General features: G+C 47.3%; 1 protein-coding gene across 3 annotated transcripts in view; it reads left to right on the top strand.

The window, feature by feature from the left end:
• LOC145359191 (thyroid hormone receptor alpha) overlaps positions 1–20,478 on the top strand; it is a 381,569-nt gene that overhangs the window by 271,414 nt on the left and 89,677 nt on the right. The window contains exon 1 of one of the 3 annotated variants that reach the window (XM_080213650.1): positions 14,234–14,506. The exons of the other annotated variants lie outside the window; for them this stretch is intronic. Coding sequence (XP_080069776.1) covers positions 14,466–14,506 — 41 coding nt within the window. The 5' untranslated portion in view covers positions 14,234–14,465. Of the gene's footprint in view, positions 1–14,233; positions 14,507–20,478 lie in introns of those variants that run through there. 3 annotated transcript variants of the gene reach the window in all.

The raw sequence follows: 20,478 nt of genomic DNA, 5'->3' as shown, positions 1-20,478 counted from the left end.
ATGCATGGTTTCATGCTGCGACCATCGACTGTTCATAGGATGAAGGGGATTTATAACCCCACAAAAACTGGGGGAATGGCTGGGGAGTTAAAATGCTCCAGGCTGCTCTTCAGCCCAAATGTTGCCTGGATGTAGCCTGAAACCAATGGTGCGCTCAACAGGGCCTGAGGACAGCTGTTGGGCCCCATCTGCATATCAACACAGGTCTGCCCTGTGGCACAGTGACTTCCTAATCAAGCTGAAGTCTAAAGAAAACTGAACTATTTTTTAAAATTCATTCATGGGATGTGAGCATTGCAGGCTGGGCAAAGCATTTCTTACCCATTCCTAATTACCCTTGTTTAGCCATTGCAGAGGGCATTTACACTGCTGTGGGTCTGGAGTCACATATAGGCCAGACCAGATAAGATTTCCTTCCCTAAAGGACATTAGGGATCCAGATAGATTTTACGAATAATCGACAAAGACTTCATGGGCTGTCATTAAACCTTTCATTCCAGGTTTTTATTGAATTCAAATTTCACCATCTGCCGTAGTCACTGTCTGTGTGGAGTTTGCGCATTCTCCCCACGTCTACGTGGGTTTCCTCCGGGTGCTCCAGTTTCCTCCCATAGCCCAAAGATGTGCGGGTTAGGTGGATTGGCCGTGCTAAATTGCCCCTTAATGTCAGGGGACTAGCTAGGGTAAATGCATGGTGTTTAGGGGATAGGGCCTGGGTGGGATTGTTATCAGTGCTGGCTCGATGGGCTGAATGGCCTCATTCTGCGCTGTCGGGATTCTATGAAAACCCGGAGCCAAAGGAAAGGATAGGCTAATGGAATAGAATGGAATTTTATAGAATCCCTACCATGGAGAAGGAGGCCATTCAGCCCATCAAGCCTGCACCGACAACAATCCCACACAAGCCCTATCCCCGCAACCCCCGTGCATTTACCCTGCTCATTCCTCTGACACTAAGGGGCAATTTAGCATGGCCAATCAACCTAACTGGCACGTCCACGCAGACACGGAGAGAACGTGCAAACACCAGGGAGCCAGGGCCAGGAATCGAACCTAGATCCCTGGCGCCATGAGACAGCAGTGCTTGCCACTGTGCCGCCCATAATGTTGGTCTATCCTCCGGTATCAGAGGGCCTCTTTGCGCATTTTTCGCTTTTTAAAAAAAATACTTTTATTCCTATCGACACACGTTTAGAAAAAGCGTAAGCCTGTGCCCCAGCTATATTCCAAGCGCCTCTGCTGCAGTGTGACTGAAGCAGATCATGTGCCAAATGGGATCGTTTAATGCTAATTACACACATCAGCTGAATGAAGTTCCTTGTTTGTTTTTCTTTTTCATGTAATAATTAATTCAGCGCATGCTGGCAAATCCATGACCATGTTTGATCAAGAATTGTAGGCACAAAGTAGATATTAGAATGCAGAAAATCAGTCCAACCTGTTAAACAGTGGGCGAGTTTAATGTGGCAAAACCCTTGGTTATTTGTCGGGGGAAAAAAAACATCATGCGTTTACAGTTAGCCACATTCAGACATCGAATTCCTAAATGGCCTTATTACCTCAGGGATCGGTTGGTCAAGATACTGATCCAAGATCAACTACGCCAAGATTGTGAAGCCTGCATGATCTTGATGTATTTATTTACAATATTCATTAGTGGAGCGTACTCCTGATTACAAAAACAGAACCAGGTTTGTCTAGAGGAGACTTCTTGGGCTCAGTGGTATCGTAGAATCATAAAATCCCTTCACTACAGAAAAAGGCCATTCGGCCCATCGAGTCTGCACTGAGGGGTGTCGGTTAGGGGGATAATTGGGGTAAATACGTGGGCTTACGGGAATAGGGCCTGGATAAGATGCTCTGTTGGAGAGTCGCTGCAGACTCAATGGGCCAAATTGTCTTCTCCTGCACAGTGGGGCTTCTACAATTTATGATAACTCTTACCCAGGCCCTATCCCCGCAATCACACGTGTTTTACCCCAATAACCCCCCAGCCTGTATATAAGAATGCTAAGGGGCAATTTAGAATGGTCAGTTCACCTAATCTGCACATCTTTGGAGTGTGGGAGGAAATCAGAGTACCCGGAGGAAACCCACGCAGACACAGAGAGAACGTGTACACTCCACACAGACACCAAGGCCGGAATTGAACCCGGCTCCCTGGAGCTGAGGCAGCCGTGCTAAACACTGTATAAGATCAAGTGAGGGAATTAGAGGAGCGTAAATGGGAGCGGCACAGTGGTTAGCACTGCTGCCTCACAGCACCAGCGATCCGGGTTCAATTCTGGCCTCCAGTCACTATCTGTGTGGGGTTTGCACATTCTCCCTGTGTCTGTGTGGGTTTCCTCTGGGTATTCCGGTTTCCTCCCACAGTCCAAAGATGTGGATTGGCCATGCTAAATTGACCATTAGTGTCCCAAGGTATGTAGAATAGGGGAATTAGCAGAGTAAATGCTTGGGGTTATGGGGATAGGGTCTGGGTGGGATTGTTACTGGTATAGGCTTGATGGGCTGAATGGCCTCCTTCTGCACTGTGGGGATTCTGTGATTCTTGACACTGTCCAGACTTGGAAGAACAGAATCAAGTGAAACAATTTTAAGATGTGAGGAACATTGCTACTTTGTGGCACGTAGCCATGGAAAAGTAACTCCATAATAACCAGACCACCAACAGACCCACTCTGTCTTTAATTACCTGTGGCTAATGCAATCAGATCATTGCGGGATATGTTCTGTGTTCCAAGGTCACCTACCATAGATCCTGTTCTTAACAGCAATGAATCTGGTGACCCAAGATGTCTTGGCAACCTCGCAGAATTGTTTTCTTTCACTCAACTTTCTCCCTCCAGTTCCGGAAGCGTGGACCCCGGCTGGGATCATTGTTCTGTGTGCTCTGTAGGCTCACTTCAGTAGTATTTCTTCATGTCTGTGTGCCTGGCCTGTGAGCGTTACATAGGAACACAGGACAGAATTCTCCGGCTGTTCACTCCAATGGGACTTTGTCGTCCTGCACCAATGGCGTGCCCCCGCCATAGTTTCCTAGGGGCGTGCGGTGCGGTCAATGGTAAATCCTCCTGATGGCGATGGGGCCAGGAGATCCCGTTGCTGCCAAACAGTGAACCACATCCCACAGTGAGAAACACATTGCAGGGAGGCCTGAGACGCGCACCCCCCCCCCCCCCCCCCCCCCCGCACTCCCCTCAGATAAACTAGGAGCAGGAATAGGCCATTGGGCCCTTCGAGTCTGCTCTGCCATTCAATATAATCAGGGCTGATCTTCTATTCAATGCCATATTCTCGCTTTCTCCCCATGTCACTTCAACCATTAAAATCTAAAAAAAATCTACCTCTTTCTTGAATATTTTCAGTGATTTGACCTCTGAGGTAGAGAATTCCACAGGTTCACCACACTCTGAGTAGAGAAAGATTTCCTCATTTCAGACCTACCCTGCATCCTGAGACTGTGTCCCCTGGTTCTAGACTCCCAAGTAGGGAAAACATCCTCCCTGTATCTTGGGTGGCACGGTGGCACAGTGATTAGCACTGCTGCGTCACAGACCCTGGGACCTAGGTTCAACTCCTGGCTTCGGTCACTGTCTGTTCGGAGACGACATGTTCTCCCCATGTCTGCGTGGGTTTCCTCCAGGTGCTCCGCATTCCTCCCACAATCCAAAGATGTGCAGGTTAGGTGGATTGACCGTGCTAAATTGTCACTTAGTGTCGAGGGGGCTAGCTAGGGTAAATGCATGGGGTTAAGGGGATGGAGCCCTGGGTAGGATTGTAGTCGATGTAGACTTGATGGGCTGAACGGCCTCCCTCTGCGCTGTAGAATTCTATGATTCTTGTCTGTCCAGCCCTGTTAGAAGTTTATGCAGTTCAAGCAGATCTCCTGTTCCCCATCTAAATTCCAGGCCCCCAGGACAGAACCATCAACCCCGCTGTTTAATCACACTGAACTTTATCCAGCCCTCACCCCACAGTCACATAAATCTTTCTACACTGCTGAAAAGAGAGGCACTGCCAAAGCTTTTCATCTTGCACTCATCAGGACAAACACAAGAATACCAAATTTCAGACGGCCACAGCAATTTATTCCATGAGAGTAAAGGATGCTGGTTGGTCAGCAAATGCTTGGCTGAGAAGACAAAGGTGAATTACAGGCTCCCCAACTCCTTGGCTAATTATCTATCCCTTTGCTTTCTTCATGGCAACACCTCAGCCGATCATTTGCAAATCAAGCAGCACCCTTTATTCTTGTCGTCTAAATTGTGATTGTTTGAAATTTGGTAGTCTTGCATTTATTTTGATGAGTGCAAGACAGAAAGCTTTGACAACATGTCTTTTTTACAGCAATATTCAGAATCTTTCTACATTTCTGTAAAATGGGGTTAAGCCGGGTAGCTCTTTCCGAGCCAGCATTGAGACAATGGGCTGTATGGCCTCCTTCTTTGTCATAAATGTTGCAGCTATGACTCTTACCAATTTTTACAGAAAGCATCCTATCTGGTTGTATCACAATTTGGTAAGGCTCCTGCTCTGACCAAGAAGCTACAAAGGGTTGTGAACGTAGCCCAATCAATTACACAAACCTCCCTCCCATCATTGCCTCTGATTGCATTTCCCGTTGCCTCGGAAAAGCAGCCAGCATAACCAAGAATCCCACATACTCTGGATGTTCTCTCTTCCACCTTCTTCCGTCGCAAAAAAGATGCAAAAATCTGAGGTTACGTACCAACCGGCTGAAGAATAGCTTCTTCCCTGCTGCCATTATACTTTTGAATGGACCTATCTTTTACTAAGTTGATCTTTCTCTACACCTTAGCTATGGCTGTAACACCACATTCTGCGTGCACCTTCTTTCCTTCTCCCCTATGTACTCTATGAACGGTATGCTTTGTCTGTATGGCACACAAGAAACAATACTTTTCACTGTATCCCATGTCAGAATGTAACCAGTGACAACTTTGTATTGGTTGTAATGTGACCAATGGGTCAGCTGGCCCAGTAAACCATGGAACCAATTACAGAGGGATGTAATAGTCAGCTGACCAGCTGATTCACTATAAATAAGAAACTATAAGTAGTATTGTGGGGAGTGTGGAGTGGCCCAGGGTGAGGCCCCAAGTTTGGAGTAATGATGTTTCTTTATTAAACCCTTTGATTTATAAGTTGGAGCAAGTTTTGTTGTATTTTTGTTACCTGCATTCTGAAGAGTTCCTTCTGAAGAAACATCCCAATATATGTGACAGTAATAAGTCAAATTAGGGGTGGCACGGTGGCTCAGTGGTTAGCACTATTGCCTCACAGCACCAAGGACCCAGGTTCAATTCCGGCCTCGGGCCACTGTCTGTTTGAAGTTTGCACATTCTCCCCTTATCCACATGGGTTTCCTCTGGGTGCTCCGATTCCCTCCCACCGTCCAAAGATGTGCAGGTTAGGTTGATGGACATGCTAAATTGCCCCTTAAGTGTCAGGAGGATTAACAGGGTAGATGTATGGGGTTACGGGAATAAGGTGTGGGTAGGATTGTGGTCGGTGTAGGCTCGATGGGCAGAATGGCCTCCTTCTGTAGTGAAGGGATTCTACAATAACTCAAATCAAATCAAACCATCCCTTTGAGAGGTTTGCCTGCCCACATTCCGGCATGGTGTGGAGATGCTGGCATTGGACTGGGGCTAAACACAGTAAGAAGTCTCACAACACCAGAGTCACTCACCTGACGAAGGGGCAAGCCCCGAAAGCTAGTGGGTTTACTATCAAATAAACGTGTTGGACTTTAACCTGGTGTTGTGAGACCTCTTACCACATTCCAGCAGGCAGAGCTGGACAGCGGTCAGTCTCGGGGAGCCAGGCTCGTTTCCCGGGCTGACAGCAAGGCTTTATTGGAGAGAGTCGTTCATTTTGAGTCGAGCTGCGGAGAAAGGCTGGTTCGTCGCTGCCCTGTCGAGGCTCAGCGTCATGTGAGGCGCTGCATCTTTGTGTTCAGCCACCACGGCTTGCTTTCAACGCCGACAGCTCGGGAGCAATTTACAAAATAGCATCAGCCTGGTGATTTAGCCCCTGCAGATAATGTAAAAGGCAGAATGGGCGAAGAGGGTCTGTAATTACAGCTTCTGCACTGCCATCTCAAAAGAGGCAGCCCTTTGTCGAATTTCTGTCAATTACATGAGGTATTATGAAGCTCAGTCCATCATTTCCCGTGGAAAAGTCAATCACCGCACACTGGGGAAGATCTTCAAATCTCCTTCTATTGAGCCAGCTCCCACTCCTCCCCCCCTTCCCCCCACACCTCCCCCCCACCCCCAACCCCTCCGCCACTCGACTGTATTGAAGCTGTTCAGTTCCTGCACAATGGAAACTGACAGGTGCAGTATTTGGGGAATACGCTCAGGTATCTGTGCTCCACATCTGTGATAACCAGTTTGCGCTTCCAGTTCAAACTCCCGTGAACATGGAGAGGTGTCGGCTTGTGAATAGCGTTCCGGCCAATACTGACCCCTCTATCACCTCCACTGGTCACAGATTCTAGACCTTGTGCTGTGTGCGAAACCTGGTTATCAGCAGGTTGATTGGCAGCTTTGCTGCATTACAACAGCACCCTGAGGTCATCAGAGGTGCTATAGAAATGCAAGCCTTTCTGTTCTTTTAGTCTGTCGCCCAAGAATCAGAGAACCTTAGAGTTCAGAAGAAGGCCATCCGGGCCACTCCCCTGCACTGACCACAATCCCGCCCAGCCCCTATCCCCATAACCCCCGTTGCATTTACCCTAACTAGTCCCCCTGGCACTAAGGGGCGATTTAGCACGGCCGATCCACCTCACCCGCACATCTTTCAAACTGTGGGACGAAGCCGGAGCACCCGGAGGAAACCCACGCGGATTCGGGGAGAATGAAATAGGCTGGTTTAATGGGGGATTTTTTTTTTCTGCCCACCCAGCTGGCTAAGTCGCTTTATTTTCACCCAGAGAATGTGGAACTAGTTGACACTGGGTTCTCACAAGCATTGTGTTGAACTGTATTCGTTCTTCAGAGATATTAACTGGGCAAATCCCTGTCTGCAGAGTCCAGAACGAGGGCCCCGAGCCAGTGGCCTTGTTAGGCCATGGGTGCAAATCCCGTAATGGCCGCTATATCTCACGCGCAGTTATAAACGGGATTCCCACGTCCCCTCTGCCCCCTGCTGGTGATGTAATCAGGATCATGCCTCGAAAGGGTGTGATTCTTCTTTCCATGCATTTTAATAAATTTGTATGTCATGGGGTTGGAGGGAGGAGAACCCCAGTGGCCTGAGAAGGGCTGGAGAAGAGAGGGGAGGGCCGGCAAAAGGCGGGGCGGGGGAGCTGCTCCAATGTTTGAGGTGACTCCTGATCTCCATAAGGGCCTGGGTTGGGGTGGGGTGGGGGAAGGAGTCTTTAATCTAACTTTAAGATCGGCCTGTTCTGAGAATCCTGGCGATGTGGGTGTGTTTAGGCCCCGCCCCTCCAGCTGGCTGTTTGATCCTGGCCAGCGCTCTGAAACTGCGCAGAGTGCTGTTAAATCATGAGGGAAAGGCAGCGGTGAAGCGGGCCAGCTTCACACAGCTTTTCCCTCCAGATCCAGCCCTCTGTGCAATTTGGAGAAAATTGCACCCTAGGGTTTGTGATCACATGGTTTTCCAGCAGAGGAGGTGGCTCACTATTGGCTGCCGGAGGGATTTTCCAGACCCGCCGAAATCAGTGGCCGTTTGTGTTGCTCACCAGCCACACCACCGGGAAACCTGACCTGGGGGGCGTGGGAGTGGGGGGGGGGTGCGAGGAGGGGTCACCTTCAGAGACACTGGGCGATTCCGTCGGTGGGAAGAGCTGGAAAATTCTGCCCTGAGTTTTATAGATTCCTGGGCAGTAAGGGAGCCGGAGACAGGGAGGGAAAGTGGAATTCCTGTGGAAACCCATCCATAATCTGATTGGAATGGTCAAACAAGCTTGAGGATTTGTGCCGCTCATTCCTGCACTTGTCTGTTGTGTCCTTAGCACAAAGTGTAAGAGTTTATCTATTATTATCACAAGTAGGCTTACATTAACACTGCAATGAAGTTACTGTGAAAATCCCTTAGCCGCCACACTCTGGCGCCTGTTCAGGTACACTAATGGAGAATTTAGCATGGACAGTGCGTCTAACCAGCACAACTTTCGGACTGTGGGAGGAAACCGGAGCACACAGAGGAAACCTACACAGACAGTCATCCAAACCGGGAATCGAACCTGAGTCCCTGGCGCTATGAGGCATCAGCGTTCACCACTGTGCCACTGTGCACAGGGTATAGTTGAGATGAACAGTTTGGATGTACTTAAGGGGAATCTAGATAACTACATGAGAGAGAAAGGAATAGAAGGATGTGTCGAATAGATTATTTGAAGAGTGATAAGAAACGACTCCTCTGGAACACAAACACTTGCGTAGAGCTGGTGGGACGTACAGTCGTGATGTGTGCTTGCATTCTACGCGATAAAAAAGTGGTTTCTCAGAAAATGTGCTTTCTAGAATCAATATCACACATCTGTACCTGTGTTCATGCAGGTGGGAAGTCACTTCAATAAATATAAGTGCTTTATCATAATTGATACAATCAGATTGTAATTCGGTATTATTGATGTCTATACCTCCCATGCCATGGCTTCAAGCTCTGTAATACCCTCCCCACACCTCTCTGCCTGTCCATTCAATTTCTCCTCAAGATCTACTTCGGACTGTGGGAGGAAACTGGAACACCCGCAGGAAACCCAGGCAGACACGGGGAGAACATGCAGCCTCTTCACAGACAGTGACCCAAGCCGGGAATCGAACCTATGTCCCAGACACTGCGAGGCAACAGTGCTAACCACCGTGCCACCCAAGATTTTTGTCTTCGATCTTAATATCTCCTTATGTGGCTCTCAGTCATGCTTGGTTTCGAAACCCTCCTGTGAAATGCCCTGGAGCTTTTTAAAGGGGCTGTGCAAATATGTGTTGTTGTTTCTGGTGTCACACACGATGTGTGGGCCCAGAGTGGAGGTCAAGAAGGTTTGACCACATCTTTAGCTTGATCTCAGCTTGAAGAGACAATGAGACAAGGAGATGAAGGCTTGAACCAGGCGCCTTGTTGCTGCTCAGTGACTCCTCCGGGAGTGACGATGTGTTTGGGTATTGGTTGAGGGAAGGACTGTTGATCCACTGCCCACATGAAGACCAATCACCTGAGGTAGCAGAAGGATAAGTAGAGTCTTTAGGTGTCTAGTTCACCAACAACCTGTCCTGGTCCCCCCATGCTGACACCATAGTTAAGAACGCCCGCCAATGCTTCTACTTTCTCAGAAGACTAAGGAAATTTGGCATATCAACTACGACTCTCACCAACTTTTACAGATGCGCTGTAGAAAGCATCCTTTCTGGCAGTATCAAAACTTGGTACAGCCCCTGCTCTAACCAGGACCGCAAAAAACTACAAGGGTCGTGAACAAAGCCCAATCCATCTCTCAAACCAGCCTCCCATCCACTGACACTGTCTACATTTCCCACTGCCTCGGAAAAGCAGCCGGCATAATCAAGGACCACACATATCCCCGACATTCTCTCTTCCATCTTCTTCCATCGGGAAAAAAATACAAAAGTCTGAGGGCACATACCAACTGACTCAAGAACAGCTTCTTCCCTGCTGCCTTCAGACGTTTGAATGGACTTGCATGAAGTTGATCTTTCTGTACACCCCTAGCTGTGATTGTAGCACTACATTCTGCACTCTCTCCTTTCCTTCTCAGTGAATGGTATGCTTTGACTCTACAGCGCGCAAGAAACAATACTTTTCCACTATACTATCCCAATACATGTGACAATAATAAATCAAATCAAATCAAAATGGAACCACATTCCATTGTGTCACTGGCTTCAAAGCAAATAGGGAATTTGACAAACAAAATTAAATTAGATTTACAGTGGAGCGAAATGTCTCCCCAGCCCGAGGGGTCCATAGGCTCCTCTCCACTGTGAATGGGGAGCTGACTGACGGTGTTTTAACCTGAGGATCACTGCACCTCAGGCCAGGGGCAAGATTGAGAAGACTGGACCTTCATGAACAACGTCAGCTGACGTAGGAATCAAACCTTTGCTGCTGACGTCACTCTGCATCACAAACCAGCTATCCAGCCAACTGTGACTAACATGAACACGGTCTCTCTTTCTATCTCTGAACCTTTAGCTTCTTTCTCTTTTTCCCTCCCCGATAGATGGCTTTCCATCTTCACACGCAGCGTCTCTCTTCCCTGGATATATTTTATTTATTTGTGTGGATGTGTTTTTTCTCTGCTTGACGTTCAGCCATTTCTTCACCGCAGCGTCGTGTTCCCTGGCTCGGTGAAATGTTTGGAATAACTCATTTGGTTTCTGTTCTCTGGCCACTTTTAATTGTAAATATAATTACTTGTGGCTTGTCTGCAGATTGTTAAGAGAGCAGAGATCGTTTAACGAGTGGTTAGACATCAGGACGAATCTCTTCATTTTAACCAACTATAGGGGAAGTCTACAACCCTCATCGACCAGACAACAGTCAACCGCACTCTAACCTGCCCAACGCCCTGATACCATTGAACTCCGGAGAAAAGCAAATACCTTAAATGCTTAGGTTTACATTGCAGCCAGTGCCAGTGCAGTCACATCAAGTTGAAACGTGATGAAATGTCCAGTAGTCCTCACTTTGCTACACTTGACGTTGTTTAAGCTGTAGGGCGTGTTGTTCCGATTTGCGTTACCATTTCAGTTTTTTGTCATCCGCACTCTGACCCACTATGAGTGCCTGTAAGAAATGTATTTTAATCATGTTTCTCTGCAAGCTGTTTCTAGCAGTCTCTGGCATTTTGTCGGTGCCATTTTGTCTGCAGTTGGTGTCCGCTATTGTTATTGTAGCAGTATAACTGATACCACGGTTGCTTTAACCTGAACTAATGCAGTGTTCTGTTGTTTTAGTGTTCCCCTGGAATTGCAGAGTACGGCTTGATTGGGGTGATTGACAGGTCAGGTCATATGATTGGAAACATGTCACAGAGAATCCCAGTATAGCTGCTGTTTGCAGATGCTGTTTGGAGTTGAGAGAAGGACTGATGTTCCTTTATCACATGCGCTTCTCATTCCCTGTCGAATGCTTTTCCCAACATTGCCACTACAGTTTGGTGGTCTGTATATCACTCCAATCAATGTTTTTCACCCCTTGTTGTTTTTTAACTCGACCCATAGAGATTCCACATCACCTACGGTAATATCTTTCCTCAATATCATCTTTAATCAACAATGCAACTCCAGCACATTTTCCTTTCCACCTGTCATTGAGTCATAGAGGTTTACAGCATGGAAACAAGTCCTTCGGCCTAACTTGTTCATGCTGCCCTTTTTATTAAACCCCAAAGCTAATCCCAATTGCCTGCATTTGTCCCATATCCCTCTATACCCATCTTACCCATGTAACAATCTAAATGCTTTTTTAAACGACAAAATTGTACCCGCCTCAACTACTACCTCTGGCAGTTTGTTCCAGACACTCACCACACTCTGTGTGAAAAAATTGCCCCCCTGGACACTTTTGGATCTCTCCGCTCTCACCTTAAACCTATGCCCTCTGGTTTTAGACTCCCCTACCTTTGGGAAAAGATATTGACTATCTAGCTGACCTGTGCCTTTCATTATTTTATAGACCTCTATAAGATCACCCCTCAACCTCCTACGCTCCAGGGAAAAAAGTTCCAGTCTATCTAACCTTTCCTTATAACTCAAACCATCAAGTCCCAGTAGCATCCTAGTAAATCTTTTTTGCACTCTTTCTAGTTTAATAATATCCTTTCTATGATAGGGTGACCAGAACTGTACACAGTTCCTAAGCCCTGAATATCCTTCAATGTTTAGTTCCCATTCTTACTGACCTTGAAGCCATATCTCCCTAATGACAACCATATCACGCCCCTTTACATCCATCTGTGCAAGTAATTTGTCTATTTTGTTTTGAATACTCTGAGCGTTCAAGTACAAAATCTTAAGTGGGCACTTTTAACATTTCCCTTTCCTACTATTTTGTACATGATCCTTATCTGACTCTGGCTCTTGATTTTTCTGCCTACCACCTTCCTTATTCCCCTTGCTCTTTGTTCGTCTCGTTCTTAATTCCCCCTGCTCTGAATCCTTGCAAAGGTTCCTATCTCCCTGCCATGTTAGTTTAAATCCTCCCCACCACTCCAGCAAGTACTCACTCCCAGCCCCCTCTCCCCCCAAGGACATCAGTCCCAATCCTGCCGAGGTGTAACCCATCCAGTTTGTGCAGGTCCCAGAACCGATCCCAATGCCCTAGGAATCTGAAACTCTGCCCCCCCCCCCGCCCCACATCATCTTTTCAGCCACATATTCATCCTGTGCATCCTGCTGTTACTACTCCGGTTAACACATGGCACAGGTAGCGACCCTAACCTACTAGAACAAAGGAAGTAAGAATTAGGAGCGGAAGTAGGCAAATTCAGCCCTTCAAACCTGCTCTGACATTCAATCAAATCATGGCTGATCTCTCCCTGGTCTCAAATCCCCCTCCCCACCTGTTCCCATATCCCTTTTACCCAGTTTTTAAAATCATAAATATATCTACCTTCTTCTTTAAACCATTCAACGATTCGGACTCCACTGTGGTATGGGGCAGCGAGTTCCACAAGTTCACCACCCTCTGTACAAAGTAGTTCCTCCTCATAAGACAATAAGACATAGGAGCAGAATTAGGCCACTCAGCCCATTGAGTCTGCTCTGCCATTCAATCATGGCTGATATTTTTCTCATCCCCATTCTCCTGCCTTTTCCCCATAACCTCTGATCCCCTTTATTAATCAAGAACCTATCTATCTTTGTCTTAAAGACACTCAATGACCTGGCCTCCACAGCCTTCTGTGGCAAAGAGTTCCACAGATTCACTATTCTCTGGCTGAAGAAATTCCTTGTCCCTTTAGCCTGAGGTTGTGACCACTGGTTCTAGTTTTTCGTAGTATCCTGAAAGTTTCAATAAGATCTCCCCTCATTCTTTTAAACTCCAACGAGTCCAGTCCCAGAGTCCTCAACTGCTCTTCATAAGACAAGCTCTTCATTTTAGGGATCATTCTTGTGAACCTCCTCTGGAGCCTTTCCAAGGCCAAAACTGCTTACAGTACTCCAAATAGGGCCTGACCAGAGGCGAATACAACCAACCATCTCGATTTTAAATCTACCGCCTCTCAACCGATACCTGTAACCTCTTCTGGATTGCACCATAAGGGGAAACATTCAGTCTAAATGTCACTGTGCCATCATGCCACCCTCTGGCTCAGAGAAAGTGACACTAGCACACAGTGCCACAAGAACTCCCGAATTTAATAAGTCGATAATATTTATTCAAATCATCGGTTGATGTGACAAAATTACACCGAAAGGCACGTTGTGGCTGTCCAAAAAAACCCAAAACATCTTAAGATTTTACACTTCAAAATCAAGTCTGAACCTCGAATAGTTCCCCCCTCCTCCCCCAGCTCCCCCCCCCATTATAAAGAGAGAGGTGAACTGTCAGAATGGGTTCCCAATTCTCAGAATGATGTGTAGGTTGGTCGATTGGAACGGTTAAAACTCCTGCCAGAGTGTCAGTGAAGGGGGGTTGGGGGGGGGTGCAGGGAACGATGGGACCAGGGGGCAGAGAAACCTTCGCTAATCAGCCACTGTGGATCTAAATCCCTCAGTAGGCTGTAACCTCCCTCAGCCCTGATGTGGTGACAAAGAGTCAAAGCTAGTGGGGTTCACTATCAAATAAACTTGTTGGACTTTAATCTGGTGTTGTGAGATTTCTTTACTGTCCTCAGTCCTGGCCAGGGGCTGTTCCACTGGCAGATCAGCAGAGCGAGCGAGCAAGAGAGAGAGAGAGAGAGAGGGGCTGATGTCTGATTTGGAAACCGCTGCTTTGCAACTTGCACAGTCTCAGAGCTGGCTGGGATTGGTGACTGTCCTGAATTATTTACACAGCGCTGGGCTGTGGGGAGGTGGAGGGCGGGGGGGCAGTGGGGTGGGGGGGTTGCGTTGATGCCAAAACAAATCATTCACGCAGTAAGCTGAAGTGAGGCGGAGGAGAGGGGGAGGGAGGGAGGGCGGAGGGGTTGTGGGAGGGAGGTGGGACTACATCAGTGGTAAATTCCAGTTCGAGCGTTTAGACAGGCTTTGATCTTGAGTAACAGCTGAGGTTACGGTGGTACACTAAGAGGTGGGATTACACTTGGAGGCAGTCTCTCCAGCTGTTGACTTATATGGAATTGTGCCTGCATTTACACTGGGAGAGGAGAGAGGGAAAAAAAACGGGAAAATAAGTTACTGAGAAGCCTGTGAAGTGAGAGGGACTATGTTTTGACTTTAATACTTTGGCAGTGTTGGCAGCCGTGCCGTCAGGAATCGGTGTAAACAACACATGAAGAGCCAATGTTGGCCAGTTATCAAGGAAGCTGCGTTGAATTATTCCAGTAAGTAAACGGAGCCCAGTTGGGATGCTGGTCTTTGTTGGCTTGTGCCACGTATAGAAATATGTCTGAGTTTAGCTGCACCCCACCGCCCACCCTTTATAGTTTGTTTGTTTTATTTCAAGAGTGCTGGAATAACAGTGGTCCCTTACCCAAAGCAAAATGTTGATCCAAAGTTAGAAAGATTGTGCTTTTTGAGTCTGATCCGTCATCTGGAATGTGCTTTATATACATATATATATGTATATTATGGTTTTAACCTATTTTGACTGGCTGGCCAATTGACTTCTTATTCATCTGATTGCCGCTCGGGGACTTGTACACAAATTGGATAGACGCCCAAGCCAACTTCAAAGCCATTTATTGTGTTCTTAAAAAAAGGTTGACAGTGTTCCTGAGAGATATGAAGAGATGCTTCTTAAATGCCAGTCATCATTAATTTGTGTGTGTCTCTCATGTTTTTACATAGAGTAAAAATCTATGCAGATACTGGGAGAGTGTGCAGACTCCACACAACCATCCAAGACCTGAATTGAACCCAATAACAAACCCAATTTGAACCCAAATACAAGTTGTTATTGCTGTACAGGCATAGACCAGTGGTTAGCACTGCTGCCTCACAGCACCAGTGATCCGGGTTCAATTCCCGGCTTGGGACAGTTGAGTCTGCGTGTTCTCCCCATGTCTGTGTGGGTTTCCTCCCACAGTCTGAAAGATGTGCTGGTTAGGTGCATTGGGCATGCTAAATTCTCCCTCCGTGTACCCGAACAGGCGCCGGAGTGTGGCGACTAGGGGATTTTCACAGTAACTTCATCGCAGTGTAAGCTTATTTGTGACACTAATAAATAAATATTAAACCAAGTGCATAACCTTCATGTGGCATATGTGAGATGTAACGGTGTGCTATGACTTGCGTTACTGTGGCCTGGCACGCATGCCAGCTGGGGGTATTCCTGCCTTCTCAACCTTGCCTCTCTCCTGAGGTGTGGTGATCCTCAGGTTAAAATCACCACTGTCAGCTGTCCCCCTCAAAGGGGATAGTAGCTTATGGTCATAGAATTGCAGAAACCCTACAGTGTAGGAGGCCATTCAGCCCATCGAGCCTGTACCCACCATAATCCCACCCAGGCCCCATTCCGCAGTCCCACACACTTACCCCGCTAATCCCCCTGACACTACTGGGCAATTTAGCATGGCCAGTCCACCTAACCCACACGTCTTTGGACTGTGGGAGGAAACCGGAGTACCCGGAGGAAACCCACGCAGACATGGGGAGAACGAGCACAAAGACGGTGACCCGAGGCCAGCATTGAACCCCAGACCCTGTGAGGCAGTAATGCTAAACACTGTGCCACCGAGCCGCCCTTTGGACTGGGACTGGGGTGACTTCACCTTTTACCTGTGGCCCGGTGTTGGGTGAAGCAAAGGTGGAAAGTTTTCCGGTTGCATTGTTGTCAGTTTAGCGCGGATTTGGTGGGACTGGACCACACACCTAGCATCACCTCCAGATCGCTTTTGCCTTTGTAATAGATTGGCCCGGCACAGTGCTGCCTGGAACTCACAGTGACCTGATTCAAACATAGACTGAATGTTCTGTGAATGATTTGCTTTATCTGCTAACATCTTGGGAAAGCCAGCTGCAGTGACTGCCCAGATATCTAATCTGCACTGAAGGAACTGCAGCGATGCTGGGATATGCGATCGATGCCATTGCAGATATTGCTGAGAAAGAATTTTTTTTTCTGTTAATTGCGAGACAAGCTTCAGAAAAATACAGATCCAAAACTCAAGATATAAGCCAAATCTGTTTTGTCTGCCTGGTTACCTTTCTGTTCATCCTGACCCATTCCATATCTGCTTTATTTATTAAGTAGCTTTTTTTTTATTTTACAATTTCCTTCCACAGGTATAAAAATAACAATTAAATCGCGACGCTGGCTTGCATACACCAGAATCTAATCTGTTAGGACGCAAAATTGTACATCCGCCAAATGCTCCATGTAGCCAAGCACTCAAGCACTTTGCTAATATTAGGACAGTGTTTGCTTGTTTTGTGATTAAAAAGACATTGGTGGTGAATGTTGGCTGTGGTTTCAGAGGCTGGTCAACCGCAGACGGGGATCGTTGGGAGGCACAATGATGCTGCGAGCCAGTTTCCAACATGGCAAAAACAGTGATGGAGAGATAACAAGACTTGCATGTGTACCGAACTGCACACTGAGGTTATTGTGAGAAACAGACAAACACTTGTCTCTCCGCTGGCTCTAAATCTAACAGATCAGAATTCTTCCATAAAATTAATGAAGGGAGGGATACAATACAGTTTATTAGAATCCAACAATATCATTATTATTTCCAGAGTTTTTTGCATTTTTACAGTGACTTCATCCAAAAGGACAGAATGGGTTGTAAAATGCTTTGGGATTGAGGGTGGGAAAGGCGCTACATAAATGCAAGAGTTATATTTTCTTAAATTTTAGTAACTCAGGGTGAGTGCTTGTTAGAATCATAGAATCCCTACAATGTAGAAGAGGCCATTCGGCCGTTGAGACGGCACCAACTCTCTGACAGAGCATCTTACCCAGACATTCTCTGTGTAACGGTACACATTTAGTAGGGATAATCCATCTAACCTACACATCTTCAGACATTGAGGGGCAATTCAGCGTGGCCAATTCACCTAAGCTGCACATGTTAAGAGACTAAGAGGCAATTTAGCACGGCCAGTTCACCTAACCTGCACATCTTTGGAGTGTGGGAGAAAACTGGAGCACCTGGAGGAAACCCACACTGACACAGGAGAACGTGCAAACACCGCTAGACCCCAGACTGGAATTGAACCTGGGTCCCTGGCACTGTGAGACAGCAGTGCTCACCACAGTGCGACCCATATTGGATTCCAGTGACCGTTATTGTATAGCCGACAATAAAATACTTACAGATTTTTATTTCAAGATCCTCAGTAGTAATAAGGGGACGTTACTGCTTTGTATCCTTTCCCTCCTCTCACAAATATACTTAAATCCCTCTGGTTCCTGGCGATAAATTAACCAGATATTAAACTCACTGTTCTGAACCTATTCATTCCACATTAGCCGTCATTTTTACTGATTTCCTTATTGTTCTTTCTCTTACATTCCATCCTTAGTAATCAGTGAACATTCCCTTCCTAACAGCGCTGTGGGTGTACCTACAACATACAGGCTGCAGTGGTTCAAGCAGGCAGCTCACTGCCACCTTCTCAAGGGCAAGTACGGATGAGTAACAAATTCCCGTCCATGTCCCATGAAAGAATAAATTTTTCTAAAATCCTATGGGTGTTCCAGTACAGCTACAACACTGGCATCTACCAGCAACGTGGAAAATCGCCCAGGTACGATCTGTCCAAAAAAAGCAGGACAAATTTAAACCAAACCAATTACCTGCTCATTAGTCTACTCTTAATTGTCAGAAAAGGAGCGCCATAGTGGGATAGTAGTTAGTACTGCCTTCCCCCTGCCTGACCACCACCCCCCCCCCCCCCCCCCCCCCCCCCCCCGCCCAGCACCAGGGACCCGGGTTTGATTGCAGCCTTGAGTAACTGTGTGGAGCTGCACATTGTCTGCGTGGCTTTCCTCCAGGTGCTCTGGTTTCCTCCCACACTCCAAAGATGTGTAGGATAGATGGATTGGCCATGCATGCAACAAAGACTGAACCTCAAGAACAGAGGTAAGGTGACCATCCCTACCTTATCCAGGCAGCATTTCAGTGTGGCATCAAGGAGCCCGAGCAAAACTGGAGTCGATGGGAATCGTGGGGAAAACTCTGCACTGAAAATTCACACCTTACACAAAGGTTGTGGTGGTTGGAGGTCAATCATTTCAGCTCCAGGACATCACTACAGGAGTCCCTCAGGGTAGTATCCTAGGCTCAACCATCTTTCATCAATGACCTTCCTTCTGTCACAGGGTCAGAAGTGAGGATGTTCACTGGTGATTTCACAGTGTTCAGCAACATTCACAGCTCTTCAGGTACTGAAGCAGACCAGATGCAGCTAGACTTGGATAATATCCAGGCTTGGGCTGACAACATTCACACCACCTAACACAGTGTGAGGCGATGACCAGCTCCAACAAGACAGCATCACCCCTTGACATTCAATGGCATTAGCATTGCTAAACTCCCCCACGATCAACATCCTGGGGGTGACCATTGACCAGAAGTTGAACTTGAATATTGTGTCTACAAGATCAGGTCAGAAGAATCCTGCGGCAAGTAGCTCACCTCCCGATTCCCCAGATCCTAAGGCATAAGTCAGGAGTGTGCTGGAATGCTCCCCACTTGCCTGGATGAGTACAGCTCCAACAACACTCAAAGAGCTTGGCACCATCCATGGTAAAACAGCCCACTTAACTGGCTCCCCATCCATCACCTTAAACATTCAATGCCTCCACCACTAACACACAGTGATAGCAATGTGTATCACTGACAAGATGCATTGCAGCAACTCACCAACTCCTTCCAATGCACCTCTCATAAGAAACATAAGAAATAGGAGGAGTAGGCCAACCAGCCCTTCGAGCCTGCCCCGCCATTCAATAAGATCATGGCTGATCTGTCGTGGCTCAGTTCCACATTCCCGCCCTCTCCCCATAACCCTTAATCCCCTCTCTTATCAAAAACCCATCAACCCGCGTCTTAAAAATATTTAGCGAGGTAGCCTCCACCACCTCAACAGGCAGAGAATTCCAGAGATTCACCACCCTTTGAGTGAAGAAGTTCCTCCTCAACTCCGTTCTAAACCACCCCCCCTTTATCTTGAGGCTGTGCCCCCTAGTCCTACTATCCTTTCTGAGCGGGAAGAGTCTCTCCACCTCTATCCTATCCATCCCATTCATCATCTTATACGTCTCAATGAGATCTCCCCTCATTCTTCTAAACTCTAACAAGTACAAGCCTAATTTATTCAGCCTCTCCTCATAGCTCAACCCCCTCAACTCCAGCATCAGCCTAGTAAACCTCCTCTGCACTCCCTCCAAGGCCAAAATATCCTTGCGTAAGTACGGTGCCCAAAACTGCACACAGTACTCCAGCTACGGCCTCACCAATGCCCTATACAACTGTAGCAAGACCTCCCTACTTTTATATTCAATCCCCCTCGCGATGAAGGCTAGCATCCCATTCGCATTCCTGACCACCTGCTGCACCTGCAAGCTGGGTTTTTGCGACTCATGCACAAGGACCCCGAGGTCCCTCTGCACCGTTGCCTGCTGCAGTTTTTCTCCACGTAAGTAATAATCCTTCCTACCATTATTCCTACCAAAGTGGACCACCTCGCACTTGCCAACATTAAATTCCATTTGCCATTTCCTGGCCCATTCGCCCAGCCTATCTAGATCCTTCTGTAGACTCTCCACACCCTCCGCACAATTTGCCTTTCCACCAATTTTGGTGTCATCAGCAAATTTCGACACCCTACACTCGGTTCCCTCCTCCAGATCATCTATATAAATGGTAAATAGCTGAGGCCCCAGCACCGGCCCCTGGGGCACTCCACTAGTCACCATCCGCCAATCCGAATAGCACCCATTGACCCCCACTCTCTGCGTCCTATTTGACAACCAGTCCTCTGTCCACGCTAACACCCTACCCCCTACTCCATGCCCCCTGACCTTCTGCAATAACCTCTTGTGAGGTACCTTGTCAAACGCCTTCTGAAAATCAAGAAAGACCACATCCACCGGCTCTCCTCTATCCACCGCCCTAGACACATCCTCATAGAACTCCAGTAAATTTGTCAGACACGACTTCCCTTTAACGAAACCGTGCTGCGTCTGCTCTATCAAGCAGTTCCCCTCAAGATGCCTCGCTATTTCCTCTTTGATGACGGATTCTAACATTTTACCTACAACAGACGTTAAACTAACAGGCCTATAATTCCCCGCCTTTTGCCTGGCACCCTTCTTAAACAACGGCGTAACATTAGCCGTTTTCCA

Source organism: Carcharhinus amblyrhynchos, chromosome 27, assembly GCF_965287045.1.
Source record: "Carcharhinus amblyrhynchos chromosome 27, sCarAmb.v2.hapA, whole genome shotgun sequence".
Classification (NCBI taxonomy): domain Eukaryota; kingdom Metazoa; phylum Chordata; class Chondrichthyes; order Carcharhiniformes; family Carcharhinidae; genus Carcharhinus; species Carcharhinus amblyrhynchos.
The sequence above is the reverse complement of the archived record's forward strand: the minus strand, read 5'-3'. Positions and strand labels throughout refer to the sequence as shown.